Source organism: Callithrix jacchus, chromosome 5, assembly GCF_049354715.1.
Source record: "Callithrix jacchus isolate 240 chromosome 5, calJac240_pri, whole genome shotgun sequence".
Taxonomy (NCBI): domain Eukaryota; kingdom Metazoa; phylum Chordata; class Mammalia; order Primates; family Cebidae; genus Callithrix; species Callithrix jacchus.
The window spans coordinates 87133215-87148764 of NC_133506.1; the positions used below are offsets into that span (position 1 = coordinate 87133215).

Below are 15550 nucleotides of genomic sequence, written 5' to 3' on the forward strand. Positions count from 1 at the left end.
CCAGGAGGTGAGACTGGAAGGGTAAAGAGAGGGGCCACAGGCTCCTGGCTTTTTTGAGCACACCAAGTGCCCAGTCGCAGATCCCCGGGACTAGGATGCGCTCACGACCTCCTCGAGGCCTGGGCGCCTCGCCGGCTGGCAGGCGGCTCCCCGTGGGCAAGGCGAGGGAGGCGGGAGCCGGCGGGCGGGGGGAGAAGAGGAGCCGCAGTTTCCCACTGCTCCCTGTCAGGGGCAGGGTCCAGAGAAGTCCTAGGGGAGGAAGCGCGAATCCGCGACCCGCCCCGTTGCGTCCCACCCACGGCGTCCCCTCCCCTCCGGCTGCGGGAAAAGCGGCCGCGGGCGGCGGCGCCCACTGTGGGGCGGGCGGAGCGCGGCGGGAGGCGGACGAGATGCGAGCGCGGCCGCGATCCCGGCCACTCTGGGCGACTGTGCTGGCGCTGGGGGCGCTGGCGGCCGTCGGTGTCGGAGGTGAGTGAGGCTCTGGCTCTGCGGGGAGCAGCTCCTCCAGGATCCGCGCCGCGGTTAACTTGCGGACTTGGAGCTGGGAAACCCGGAGAACTGGTCCTGCGCGTCTGCGCTCAGAATGTGCGGGTCCCGGCTGGGGCCGGAGCCGGGAGCCGTGGACCTTCCAGGCCAGGCAGTGGCGGGGCTGAAAGGTGTCTAGTGCCTAGGGGCGGGTCCTCCGGGACGCCGAAGCCCTCAGCCAGGCTCAGTGCCTTCCCCGCCGCCTCGGCGCGCACGGTGCGGTCAGAGCATCTTTGAGCCCCGCGATCAGCCCGGGCTGAGCGCCTCGCGGGTGGTCCCGGCCGGGCCAAGAACGACTGGCCCGGGAGCCAAGGCAAGGTGGGGCTTCCGGGGGTTGTTCCCGTGCCTTGGCAGGGGGATGCCGCTGTGGCTTTTTGGGTGAGAGCGTGCGCGCGCGCGCGCGTTTGCCAGTTTCCCCACATTTCCAGTTTCTCCTGGTGTTACGATTTCTCCAGAAGGTTTTTTCTTTTTCCTTTCTTTTTTTTTTTCTTCAACTTGGCTTCCTGTGAGATTGTTTTGGAGCAGGAAGAGGGCTTTGCCTCCTCCAGTTTTCCCGGGTGCCTCTGCTCCCGGGGCAGACCCTGCACCCGAAAAAATCTCTAGTGTATTCGGGGAGCCACGAAAAGACTCCCTTGAGCCGGTGGGATATCTGGCCTCGTCTCTGGCTGCTGCGCACACGGTCAGCCGTCAGGGCAGTCAGCTTTCGGCCGCGTTGGTGCTGGGGTGGAGGAATGGAGCCGGCACAGCCCGGGGTGCTGCTCGTGGTCCTCTCGGAGCCCTTGGTGATTTTGCCTGGGGTGGGGAGAAACCCTGGCTCCTGGTCCGCTGGGGCTGCCTCTGCCTCAGAGGATGACACAGAGTTCATGTAAGCATTTTTTTTTTTTTTTTTTTTTGAGACGGAGTTTTGCTCTTGTTACCCAGGCTGGAGTGCAATGGCGCGATCTCGGCTCACCGCAACCTCCGCCTCCTGGGTTCAGGCAATTCTCCTGCCTCAGCCTCCCGAGCAGCTGGGATTACAGGCACGCACCACCATGCCCAGCTAATTTTTTGTAATTTTAGTAGAGACGGGGTTTCACCATGTTGACCAGGATGGTCTCGATCTGTTGACCTCGTGATCCACCCGCCTCGGCCTCCCAAAGTGCTGGGATTACAGGCTTGAGCCACCGCGCCCGGCCGTAAGCATTTTTAATAAAAACTGTAGTACCCATAAAACCATCTAGACCCTGAAGAAGGGATTATTTTGTTTTATATTTTTTTGAGACAGAGTCTTACTGTGTCTTCCAGGCTTAGTGCAGTGATGCGTTCTCTGCTCACTGCAACTTCTGCCTCCTGGGTTTGAGCAATTATACTGCCTCAGCTTCCTTCGAGTAGCTGGGATTACAGGCGCCTGCCACCTCGCCTGGCTAACTTTTGTAGTTTTAGTAGAGACGGTGTTTCACCATGTTGGCCAGGTTGGTCTTGAACTCCTGGCCTCAAGTGATCCACCCACCTCGGCCTCTCAAAGTCCTGGGAATACAGGAGTGAGCCACCGCACCTGGCCAGGATTTCTTTTAAAAAGGGAAGATTTGTTGATAAGTTCACTTCAAAGATAAACGATTCGAAATAGTGATTCTCTTCAAGACTCTTCTGTGTATAGACGTATATCTTATCCTGGACAGGGCCAGGGTATCTTGAAGGAGGGATTACAGTTGTTGTATAGGGGAATATTGCAGTGGTTATTGTTGAACTTTTCATGTGATAGAGACTAAAACAGATCAGCTGGTAGGGTTAGCCTGCAGTGAACAGGCTGCTGACTGTGACGCGGAAATAGGAATCTCCAGCATTCTGCCCTGGGACATATGGAACCTTGTTTCAGATGCTTCTGGCTGTTGATGCAGGGAATGGAGAAATACACCAGGGCCGCTCAGCTGTCTCTTACAGAGATGCCTGCTTCCATGCAGTTACAACAATTTTTGCTGTCATTAAGCATTTCTTACTTTCACAGTGTTCTAAATTCACTTTTGAGTGTATTGGATTCTACTGCATTGTCACACCTAAGTTTGCATTAAAAGATCCTTTAAGATATCTGGTCAGGTGCTCGCTTAGGCAGCACATATACTAAAATTGGAACGATACAGAGAAGATTAGCATGGCCCCTGTGCAAGGATGACACGCAAATTCGTGAAGCGTTCCATATTTAAAAAAAAAAAAAAAGATATCTGGTCAGGCACAGTGGTTCATGCCTGTAATCCCAGCACTTTGGGAGGTGGAGGTAGGAGGATTGCTTGAGCCCAGGAGTTTGAAACCACCCTGGGCAACATAGTGAGACCTAATCTCTACTAAAAATAATAATTAAAATCCTTAGGAGATGGTTCACAGATTAATCTTGTGTTTGGGGCAATTCCAGAAGTGGTGATGGGTTGTGCTGAGCAAGCCCCACACTCTCTCTGAGAAGCTGCAGAGGGTAGTTTTTAAGGGCAGAGGCTCTAAAGTCAGACTTCCAGAGTACTACCCTGGCCCCAGCCCTGCAAAGCAGTTTCTACCATATTTATAACTGCCATCCCAGTTTTGGTGGCAGGGTCATCAGATCCCTGGGGGGAAGCAAGCAGTTGGTGGGAGTGGGTATGGGAATGGCACAGAAAGGTTGTCCCAGAGTAGCAGAGTGGAGCTCAGGCCACTAGTAGAAATGAAGGTGGGAGCAGGGAAATGACTCTGTTTAGGGAAACTGCCTATTCCCCATGTGGGAACTGCTGGCATTTATTGAAACGTGAGACTTTTCAGCAAAAAAATGATAACATCTGCCTCTGTTGTGTTGGGACTCCAAGTGTTGAAGGGGCACAGAAAGAGCTGAGTGGGTATGGGAGTGGCACAGAAACGTCCCAGCGTAGAGAGTCTACTATGGGGAGAAGAGAGGTTGATTGAGGATAGCATCAAGTTTTTAATTTTATGTAAAGATGATCTTTTTAGCTTCACCTAGGAAGTATGGGTTTTGTGGCTTCCCTGTGTTTAGGTTTTTATTCTGACCTGATTAGGTATAAGCTGAGGTGCTTATTTCTCTTTTGGAGTTTATATTCTAGAAACTCTCCAATTGAAGCCCTCTGCAGGAATCCTCAGGTCCTGGAGAAACACAGGAGGAAGGCTTGTTGGCTTCAGAAAGGGAGAGCTATGGTTTAAAGCCAGGAAGATGTGGGTTTGATTCTTGACTTTGTCTCCTGTTGGCTGTGTGACTTTAAAGAAGTTACCTAATCTCTTGAGAGCTCAGTTTCCTCATTTGTAAGGTAGAGGAAACAGTGCCTCTATGATTATGCTGATTAAATGAGACAGAGACACAAAAAAACTATTCAGTAAATGACAACTACTATTGTCATTATTTTTCCTACCACTGCTCTCTACTATGTATTGGAGGCAAAAGCTGTTACTGCTTCATGAGTGAGCACTGTGCAGGTTTCCAGAATGAGACTGATGGGGTCCTTTTCCCCACACATATGTGAGAGGGAGCCCCTTTTATTTCAGCTCATTCCAGATTGCTGGCTTGGTGTATCTCAGCCACTCTAACCCAGTAAGAATCCACAGAAGAGGCCAAGAAGGAAAGAGGCTTATACATTTGCTTTACCTGTGAGAAAACCTCAAGCCCTGTATTTGAAAAAACAGGAAGATAAAAGCATCTATAAGATTACAAGTTCCATGAGGAGAGGGACATGTTTATTTTGTTCAATACTCTATGCCCAGTGCCTGGCACGTAGGCAGCAAAATAAATATCTACGGAATGCGATGAAAAGGCTGCTTTTATATGATGTGCCTCACTTTAAGAAACCTAATATCTTAATATTTGCATTCATTCATATAAGATCCTCAAGTGCTCCATTTGGATAATCTGGAGGGTATTAAAACATTGCTGACATCATGAGTTCTTTGGGCATTTGGACCGCTGCACTGTTGCACCATTTAGACCTGTGATCTGACAGTGTGAAAAACTCAAGGGATCCTCTGTGAAGTGTTTGACTGTTTTTTCCCTCCTGGGAGGAGCCATTAAAAGGGCAACATTCCCCTCTCTCCCTGGCGGTCTTGTGGGTGTGAGGGCAAAGGTGAGGAGTGACAGAGGTCTCCTGGGAAGACCATAAGATGAGGCAAGCACACCACAGTGAGGAGGGGGAGTCTGGCTATGACTCTAGAATTTCCTGATACACATTTCTCCTCTAAAGCTCCCCACCCTACTTGAGATCTCTGGTTATCATCCCCTCCCAGTCCCAAGAACCCTTCTTCCCCTGTTGGCAGAAATCTCCAGGAAGCATTCCCGCAGGAACCACAAGTCATGAATCAGCAGACAGATAATTAACCGAGGGAGTGACTGAGCAGCTTCAGGGATAAACCACTTGGTTTTATCCAGCCCTCTGCTGCCCACAGAGCAGGCCTGCTGCTTCACCCCATTGCCTCTGCTCCCTCTTCCTGAACCTTGGCCCTTCCTGAATGGGAAGCTCTTTGTGCCTAGCGGAGCTTAGACCACTAGTGGAAATGAAGGTGGGAGCAGGGAAATGACTCTGTTTAGGGAAACTGCCTATTCCCTGCGTGGGAACTGCTGGCATTTATTGAAACGTGAGACTCTCCAGCAAAAAAATGATAACATCTGCCTCTGTCCATGCACGTAGTCTCACCAGAAACACTCTTATTTTTTTGGTTAGGTTATTCAGGTATAATTTATGGATTGTAAAATTCACCCTTTTTAGTGCATATAGTTCTACACATTTTGACAAATGTATCCAGTCAAGTAACCACTGCCCCCAAGCTTTTTTTTTTCTCTTTTTTTTTCTTTATAGAGGCAGGGTCTTGCCATATTGCCCAGGCTAGTCTTGAACTTCTGAGCTCAGGCAATCTGCCCTCCTTGGCCTCCCAAACTGTTGGGATTACAGGTTTGAGCCACCATGCCCAGTAGCCCCAAACTCTTTTGTAATCAATACCCTATCCTCAACCGTAGTTTCTTGCAACCTCTGATCTGTTTCCTGCCTCTGCAGTTCTGTGTTTTAAAAAAAGTCATATAAATGAAATCATGCAGTGTATAGATATTCAGTTTCGCTGCTTTCACTTAGCGTAATACATTTGGGATTCATCTATGATGCTGTATGTGTCAGTAACTTTTTTCCCCTCCGGGGAGGGAAGACGTTGGCCTAAGACATTGTCTGAGGCCACTTCGTCATCCTCGGTATTGGAACAGTTACTCTGAAAATAGTGGGACTGGATCCGTTAAACCTTGGAGGTGCTACCCAGCTTTCAGTTTCTAAATTTTCTAGTTGGATAGATGTATTTGGCTATATATAAGCCATTAGATTTTCCATGTGCTAAGTAGTTAAAGACTTCAGGATATTAGAGAGGATTTTGTGGCAACCAGCACTTACAATTCTTGCTTGTAAGAGTAACAGATATTTTGTGGTCAAATATTGTATGTCATGATGCTTGAAGCCAGAAGTTGTTAAGTAAACCTGGGGCTGTTCTACCTTTTTACATTTTTGGTACCATCTCTGAAAAAACAACCCATTTGACTTTTTTTGGGGGGGGGTGGTGGGTGGGTAGCTTTTTGGCAAAAACCAGAAAGCCTGCTAGACAAATTCTAAAAGAGCTGTAACAGTAGATGTCTTCTTTCTGTTTTTCTGTCATGTTCCCATGAAAAGACTATTTTCTCACCCGCTCTCTCTGTTTTATAGTTAAGTTAGTTCAATTTCTTAGTTCAGTTAGTGAAGATGTTTAAATATTCAAGGAGAGAAAGAATGAGGTGATATTCATCTTAAAAAAGTTGAAATAACAAATATTGTTATTTCTGTAATAGGATCATCCACATAGGATCATTGTCAGTCATTAAAATTGCTGGTTCCCTTCTAATCTATTCCCCTATAATGTCCATATTAATCAGGTGGTGTGTTCTGTTCAGACATTTTCTTCTTGCATTTATGATTCTCATGCGTGTGTGTGTTTGTGTGTGTGTGTATGTTTGTGTGAGTGTGAGTGTGTGCGTGTCTATTCCTTTACTTAAACCCATGATATATGGTACTTCCTTTCATATAGAGAAAAACAAGTGTGGAAAGAACAATGGAACTAGCATTAAGAAACCTACATTCGATTCACTGTTCTGCAGGCCTTTCTGTCAGCTTGCTGGGTGACTTTGAACAAGTCGTCTTACCTTTAGGCCTCAGTCTCTTGGTGTCCTAGGGCTGCAAAGTAGGGACAGAGAAGACGAAGGGAGATACTTCAGTTTGCTCCTGTCCCTCCCCACCACCTTCAACTGGAGCTCCTTTAACTAATGAACAATTTTGATTTCATGTAAGGATTTCTTTGGGAAAAAAATCAGATCCTATGTTAAAATCAAGCTTTAAAAATTTTGCACTAGAAGAGAGCTTCAGAAGTTTGGCAAAAGACACATTCAGTAGCCACTTTAAAAGTCCCTGTAGTCAACCCTACAGCTCTTTGCTAGTGGAATGTTTGGATAGAGAAACCTGGGTCTAAGAGATCCACTGATGGTTGCAAACCCCTACTTTAGCCATCGCATGTGATGAACTCCAGACTGAACCTTTACTGGAGCTGCCGCAAGGAGCACATTTGACCAACTTCCCAGTGGAGGGGAGGGAACTTACACAAGTTGGGAACAGACCATACTGCCCTGAGCAGTTCTTGAAGGCTGAGAGAGTGGGCAGACAAAGTGTATTCCATTTTTTTTCATTCTCTTTTGTTATTATTATTGTTTAAAATTGACAAATAAAGATGATACATGTTTGTGATGTACAACAAGATGTCTTGAAATATGTACCTATTGTGGAATGGCCAAATGAAGCTAAATAACATATACATTATCTCACATACATACTTTTCATTTATTTGTGGTGAGAACACTTAAAAATCTACCCCCAGCAATTTTCAGGTAGATGACATATGGTCATTTACTATAGTCACCATGTTGTACAGTAGATCTCTTGAACTTATTCCTTCTGTCTAACTGAAATTTCCTATTCCTTAAGCAGCACCTCCTCATCCAACCCATACGCCAAAGCTCATTCTTGTGTTCCTGCTGAGTTTGCCATTTCAAGAGGTTTTGATGCTGAAGGTACAGTTTGTAGAAAGCCCAGTAGGCTCTGGGGAGCCTACATTTAAATAAATGCAAATGTCAGAAGAGAGGCAGAACAGAGGACGTATCAAATTAGCTTTAATTTTATTTTGCCTTATAAAAGTAATTAAGCTTATTATTGTTATTATTATTTTGTTTGAGATGAAGTCTTGATCTCTCATCCAGGCTAGAGTGCAATGGTGCGATCTCAGCTCACTGCAGCCTCTGCCTCCTGAGTTCAAGAGATTCTCCTGCCTCAGCCTCCTGAGTAGCTAGGATTGCAGGTGGGCACTACCACACCTGGCTAATTTTTGTATTTGAATTAGAGGCAGGGTTTCACCATATTGGCCAGGCTGGTTTTGAACTCCCGATCTCATATGATCCATCTGCCTCGGTCCCCCAAAGTGCTGGGATTATAGGCGTGAGCCACTGCGCCTGGCCAATTAAGTGTACTATTAAAAAAAAAATTGGGGCAGCTCAGAAATATAATGCAGAAAGTATAAATGCCAGTTCCTTGTAGTCTTCTCCTTAAAGATAACCACTGTTGATAGTTACTGCAGTTTTTTTTATATGTGTATATGTCAACATATATAATTATGTATCACTATTATTATTTCTCAAATAGGATAATCAATAATAGGATGATTGTCTTTTTTTTTTTTTTTGAGATGGAGTCTCACTGTCGCCCAGGCCGGAGTGCAGTTGCATGATCCTGGGTCATTGCAACCTCTACCTCCTGGGTTCAAGCAATTCTCCTGCCTTAGGTTTCCGAGTAGCTGGGATTACAAATGTTCACCACTACGTCAGCTAATATTTATATTTTCGGTAGAGAAGAGGTTTCCCTATGTTGGCCAGGCTGATCCACCTGCCTCAGCCTCCCAAAGTGCTGGGATTGCAGGTGTGAGCCACTGTGCCTGGCCCATTGTCTCTTAAAAACATACTCTAGGCATCTTTTTATGTCAGTTTATGGCTTTCCATTATTTATCCCAAAAGCTATAATTCCAGCCATCCATAATGTTATTTGGATATATCAGAATTTACTTAATCAGTTCCCATTGAGGTCATTCCCAATTATTTCCTACTACAAATAAAGCTGTAGGGGATATCCTTATTCATTTATTATGCACCTTTGTTCAAGTGTTTCTACAGACTAAATTTCTTGAATGAAAGTTGGTGGGTCAAAGGGCATGCATATTTTAAATTTAAATTTTAATAGGTATTGTCGATTTGTCCTCCAAAATTGGTTGAACCAATTTGCTTTTCAGGCCAGTAGTAAGGACTGGTGATAGCACCACAGCCTGCTGTCTACACCCATAACACATGAGCTGGGGGAGGAAGCCTGCAGAACTGGACGGTGGGATGCCAAGGAGGTCACCAACAGGGCACTGCTGGGCTGAGCCTTGGACAGCTTGGTACAGACCTGCCTCTTGTGTATACTGAATGAGTCAGATGAGAGGTGGGGTTGGTGCTAATAAAATTTTCCAGAACTCTTGAGATGCAGCGTTGAAGTCAAGTGTCAGGCCATTAGGAAGAAATGGCCACTTGTGCATTGCTTGAGGGTTCTTATGCCTTGGGTGGCTAGGCTTCCTAGGGTGTGAGTCCCCCTGTTGATGCTCTCTGGTTGGAAGAGTGAATACTGCCAGGACTGGAAGCACCTTGAAGATCATCTAATATGACACCTGTTTGTTTAAAAAAAAAAAAAAAAAGAGGGGGGGAGTTCCTGAGAAGTGAAGTGACTTGCCCGAGATCATACAACTGGCTTAGTGGTGTTGTTTGGGTCTATCCCGGGGGGCTCCTGTCTCCTGCCCAGAGTGATTTCTTCACTATATCCTGTTAGAGACAAAGGGCTCTTTCACATCTGATCCTGAGGTGGAAGGGAGGGGATGGGGATTCCTGGTGTAGGAAGTGACTAGAGTGAAAGTAAGGGGGAAGGAAATGAACATTTATCAAGCATCCGCTATAGAGGGTTCTTTCATCTGTGTAATGTCATTTAATCCTAACAACTTGGGAGCACTGGGGAAAGGAAGCAGCTGTTTGGAGTCTCCAGTGCTTGGCTGATGTGGCTGGTTAGACCCATTGAATACTACAGAGCGGTTATAAATTCTTGACTACAAATGTGACATAGAATCAAAAGGTACTGGGCCTTAGAGACAGGACCAGAGAGATGAAGGGATGTGCTTGAGGTCATACAGCCAGAGGAATGGCAAAGGTGGCTAGAGACGTGAAGCTTCCTGCTGGTTTGCATGCTTTTTCTGCCGTATCCACTTTTTACTGCCCCTGCCTTACCATGTTTCTCAGGAGCTGGGTGTTAATTTTAGACCTCGACCTTAGAGAAGACAGGACTCTATCCTGGGATGGGCTTTATGCAGTCTTCAGCACATGGTGACCTAATTAACCCCATTGGAGATGTTAACCAGACATAATCTGGCTTCATTTACAAGGACAGCACCTGCCCTAGATCTTCCCATTAACACCATCTTGAAGCATCAGCTCCACAGACAGACCTTTCCTGAATATATGCTCCAAAGGAGACTCCTTCCTTCATTGCTTGCTATTCCTTTTTCTTTTTTTCTTTTAGACAGAATCTCACTTCATCATGCAGGCCGGAGTGCAGTGGTGCAGTGGCGGCTCACTGCAACCTCCGCCTCCTGGGTTCAAGCAATTCTCCTGCCTCAGCCTCCCAACTAGCTGGGATTACAGGTGCACGCTACCACACACAGCTAATTTTTGTATTTTTAGTAGAAACGTGGTTTCACCATGTTGGCCAGGCTGGTCTTGAACTCCTGACCTGAGGTGATCTGCCCACCTGGGCCTCCCAAAGTACTGGGATGACAGGTGTGAGCCACTCTGCTAGGCCAATCCTGCTTTATCTTCTTACAGCATGAAAAGTCAATGAAAGGACATGGCCAGTGGTCAAAACGTTTGAACTTTGTCTACAGGGAATACACTTGTTTCGACAAAAATCCTTCCTGTCTTTCCCTTGTGGACAAAAATTCTCTGAAGAAGAACTGGGAGGAAAGAGACTTTATTCCAATGAAGTTTGCAAACTGGAGAAACTCAGCTGTTGGTATCAGAATTGGGGGTTTATAATGAAAGTTCCTGCCCAGGTTCTTGAGGAAGTCCACTTATGCAAATGAACAATTCCAACTTGCTTAGTTCTGATTGGTTGAAACAACTGAGCCCTGATTGGTCAAGGCAGCAGAGCCCTGACTGATTAGTTTAGGTGAGCTCTGAAGTTTCCAAAGTTGAACAGAGGTGATTTTCAGGGAACTCAGAGTAGGCTGTGACCTCTAGTCAGCAAATGGCAGCTTTACTCTAAAATTTAGGCCCACTTAGCCACTCTGGATCTATCTTGAAGGGCTGGCTTTTTCAGGTTCACATTTGTTCACATGCCCCATAAGCCATCCATCAGCAAGTCTTTGGAATGTATTTAGAGTCTGCGCACATCATTGACTCCTCTACCATCCAAACCAAGAACACCGCCATGTGTTGCCTGCATTATTTTATTGTTTCTAATTGAATAATAAGTCTCTTTCCTTTTTGCTTCCCTTCTTTTTGCCTTCCACTCAGCAGCCAAGATGATCGTTTTTTGCTCACCTCTGCTCAGATTCCTCCAGTGGCTTCCCACTATGTGGAGAAAAAAGCCACACTCTCTACCATGGCCTATAGCTTCCTAGTGTTCTGGTCCCTAACCGCTCCTCCAGCCTCCTCTGTGCCTCTCTCTTCCTCCTTTCCCTCTCTGCCTGCTATTTCTTTAACAGGCTGATGTCCATGCAGATCTTGTCTTGGGTTCTTTCTAGAATGTCTGTGCTGTAGATCTTCTTATGATTCTCTCTTTAACATCATTTTGAAATGTCAGCTCCGCAGAGAGACCTTTTCTGACCACGTGCTCTAAAGGAGAGTCCCTCCCCTCATTGCTTGCTATTCCTTTATCCCGCTTTATTTTCTTACAGCATTTGCTATTGTTTGAAATTGTGCATTTTTGTTATGTATTTTTTTGTTATCATCTTCCTCACTAAAATGTAAGCTTCACAAGAGCAGGGGGTTTGTTTATCAGTGTGTCTTCAGTGCCTAGGAGAGTGCCTGGCACAGGTAGATGCTCGATGAATATTTGTTGAGTAAATGAATGAATGAATCCATGGATGCTGACATTACTGAGGTATATCGTTAGAAAAATGAACAGCTGAAGCAACCACTTTTCCAACCTTATCCATACGTGGATTAAATGAGCAAAAGTTTCAGTTCTTGTTGGTTTTTTTCAATCATGCAAAGTATTTTATGGCAATATTCTTCAAAATCATGCCATATAAACTATGGAAATGCAAATCCATTTTGTATTAGTTTCTTGGGGCTGTTGTAACAAAGCACCACAAATTGGGTGGTGTAAAACAACAGAAATTTATTCCTGCTGGAAGCTAGAAATTAGAAATCAAGGGGTCAGCAGGGCCATGGTCCCTCTGAGACTCTGGGTAGAATCCTTACTCCTTCCTAGCTTTTGGTGTTGCCTGGCAGTCCTTGGTGTTCTTAGTTTCTGGCTGTATCACTCTGATCCCTGAGTCACATGGCATTCTCTCTGTGTGTCTCTGTCTTCATGTGGTGTTTTTCTCTTCTCATAAGGATATAAGTCATGTCAGATTAGGGCCCACCCTAAGGACCTCATATTGATTACACCTGCAAAGACCCTGTTTCTCTGTAAGGTCATGGTCATGGGTACTGGGGTAAGGATTTAACATGTCTTTTTTGGGGGATGTAAGTCAACTCATAACACATTTTAATATTGGTGGAGGCAAATTACACACAAATGTTTTCCAATGTTAAATACCGTATTTAATTGGCTCTGATATACTTAAAAATGGTTTTAAATCTCTGAAATCAGGATATATCCTATATCCATAGTGTTAGATTTGATGAAATATGGTCCCCTGGGTTCTCTACAGCTTCGGGTGATACTTACTGGAGCTTTTTGCTCAGAGCACAGAGCTGTGCATTACCTTTAACTCCACCTTCCTGTCTCCTTCCCTTTCCTTGGGCAAGTTAGCTGATGCTACATTTAGGGAAGGAGCAAAAATAAAATAAACTTTCTTAGAAACTTGCTATAGAGAAACCACTTGTGCCTATGTAGGGCAGTAAGCACGAGATGTTTTGTTTTTTCATAAGTCACATGGCCAGGTGACTACAATGAGGCACCATGTGAGTCACCCACTGTTGCCATGGACCTAATTGGAAAGTGACTAGTCAAAGATCAGTGGCAGGGCTAGGGACTCGGATTAGAACTCCTTTCTGGCAGAGTGAGAGATGTCCACAGTGTTTGCAGATCATCCTCCCTTCTTGATAAACACCTCTCACTGGGACTTAGCCCTCTCCCGTAGTCCCCTGACCTCATTAGGGTGGCCTGTTCCTGCAGTCTGACATCCTGTCTCATTGGACAACATGTCCTCAGAATAGCCCCCATTGATGCATTCTGGCTTCCACTGGCTCCAATTTCCTCTCTTGTTTCCTTTTTCCCCCATTTTCCTCACCCTTTGTCTCTCTTCCGATTCTGTGATTCAAGCTGATGTGCCAAACCACAGCCTTCTACTTCTGTTTTGCAGGCAAACTTCTTGGCTGGCTTTGATTGGATTATAATTTTTATTTTCAAAAAGCTTTTTTGAGGCAGGGTCTCACTTTGTTGCCCAGGCTGGAGTGCAGTGGCGTGGTCACAGCTCACTGCAGCCTCAACCTCCCAGGCCCAGTGATTTTCTTGCCTCAGCCTCCTGAGTAGGTGGGACTACAGGTGCATGCTACCATGCCTAGCTAATTAAAAATTTTTTTTCATAGAGATGGGGGTCTCACTATGTTGGCCAGGCTAGTCTCCAACTTGTGGGCTCAAGCAGTCCTCCTGCCTTGGCTTCCCAAAATGCTGGGATTATAGGCATGAGCCTGGATTTTCGAAGACTAATATTCCTAACCCCATTTAGTAGCCAGATCTGACAATTAAACATTTTACCCTGGCCTAATACTTTATGACTCCACACTCCCACGACTGCTGCTCAGGGCATACTTAGCTTCATGTGCCCTAGAATGATGTCATCAAAGAAAAAAAAAGTATTTACCTGCCCTAAACACCTTGAGACTCAGGATAAAAACAACAACAATAAAACCCATAGCAATTATTGCAGCAGCAGCATTTATTGAGTACTTTCTGTGTTCCAGCTGTTGTGCTCAGAGTTTTACAGGGTTTGGTTTATTTCATCCTTACAATCACCCTGCGAAGTATGGGGTCAATCCACCTTATTCCTGGCTCTGGCTAACCTGTAAGAGGAAAGGAGTGGTAGGAGGTAGGAGTTGTTGGTTCTTTTAGTGACATTATGGTGAAGATTCCCACTTTAGCAGGACTGAGTTGGGGCCCCAGAGACTGAACAGGCACATAGGCTTTATGAATGACTGGAAACAGAGGCTCAAACCCCTGCATGTTGAGGAGAGAGGGATAGCCTCAGAGCAACAACTCATTGAATCAGCATGGGCCCAGTGCAGAGACTTCTGATGAGTCAGTCACTTTTAACCACTGCATTCCAGGGAAACTGCCTGGGTAGCAGGACTTGGTTGGGGGTATCATGGGGGGTTCACTGGTTCTCATGAAATCAACCTGTGATTCATTAAAAAGAATGGATAAAGGGACTGGGTAACTATAACTCTCCTGGCATGACTTCCTAAAGAAAAAATCCCCGTATCTCATTTTATCCTCTGGCATCAGGGACCACTGGTTTGCTGGGAAGGACCTGCTATTATTTATTTTGTGTCTTGCAAAGCTTTCTGTTGTGGCTGCAAGTCAAGGAAGGACTCATAGGAAAATGCTAATTTGAGAATAAATGAGTGGTTAAATGAACAGACTGGGAAAAGTCCTAAAAATCATTTGACAGTGTCTGTATTTGTTCATTTTCATGCTGCTAATAAAAAAATACCCAAGGCTGGGTAGTTTATAAAGGAAAGAGGTTAGTTGACTCACAGTTCAACATGGTTGTGGAGGCCTTAGGAAACTTAAAATCATGGTGGAAGGGAGAGCAAACACACCCTTCTTCACATGGTGGCAGGAAGGAGAAGAGCTGAGCAAAAGGGATAAAAGTCCCTTATAAAATCATCAGATCTCATGAGAACTCATTCACTATCATGAGAACAGCAGCACAGAGGTAACTGCCCCCATGATTCAATTATCTCCCATCAGGTTTCTTCCATAACACCTGGGGATTATGGGAACTACAATTCAAGATGATAACCATATTACTCCACCCCAACCCCTCCCAAAGCTCATGTCCCCACATTTCAAAACACAATCATGCCTTCCCAACAGTCCCCCAAAATCTTAACTGATTTCAGCATTAACCTGGAAGTCGAAGTCCAAAATCTCATCTGAGACATGGCAAGTCCCTTCTGCCTATGAGACAGTAAAATCGAAAGCAAGTTAGTTACTTCCTAGATACAATGGGAATAGAGGCACTGGGTAAACATAGCCATTCCAAAGAGGAGACATTGACCAAAGCACAGGGGCTACAGGTCCCATGCAAGTCTGAAATCCAGCAGGGCAGTCAAATCTTAAAGCTTCAAAATGATCTCCTTTGACTCCATGTCTCACATCCAGATCATACTGATGCAAGAACTGGGCTCTCATGGCCTTGGGAAGCTCCACTCTTGTGGCTTTGCAGGGTACAGCCTCTCTCCCAGCCACTTTCATGGGCTGGCATTGAATGTCAGTGGCTTTTCCAGGCACATGGTGCAATTTGTCAATGGATCTACCATTCTGCAGTCTGAAGGATCGTGGCCTTCTCTCACAGCTCCGCTAGGCAGTGCCCCAATGGGGACTTTCTGTGGGGGCCTCAACCCATATTTCCCTTCTGCACTCTCCTAGAAGAGGCTCTCCATGAGGGCCCTGCCTTGTAGCAAACTTCTGCCTGGACATCCAGGTATTTCCATACATCCTCTGAA

General features: G+C 45.7%; 1 protein-coding gene and 2 non-coding genes across 5 annotated transcripts in view; 2 read left to right on the plus strand and 1 right to left on the minus strand.

Annotated features, from left to right (window-relative positions):
• Positions 1–354: 354 nt before the first annotated feature.
• The window catches only part of ITGB3 (integrin subunit beta 3), a 59820-nt gene continuing 44624 nt past the window's right edge, over positions 355–15550 (plus strand). For all 3 annotated transcript variants that reach the window (XM_002748126.7, XM_017972445.4, XM_017972446.4), the window contains exon 1: positions 355–468. In XM_002748126.7, coding sequence (XP_002748172.4) covers positions 390–468 — 79 coding nt within the window. In that variant the 5' untranslated portion in view covers positions 355–389. The remainder of the gene's footprint in view (positions 469–15550) is intronic.
• LOC118154197 (U6 spliceosomal RNA) lies at positions 2599–2705 on the plus strand. The gene has a single exon (XR_004744090.3). It is a non-coding gene; the product is annotated as a U6 spliceosomal RNA (small nuclear RNA).
• Positions 6065–6126, minus strand: LOC118154318 (U7 small nuclear RNA). The gene has a single exon (XR_004744189.1). It is a non-coding gene; the product is annotated as a U7 small nuclear RNA (small nuclear RNA).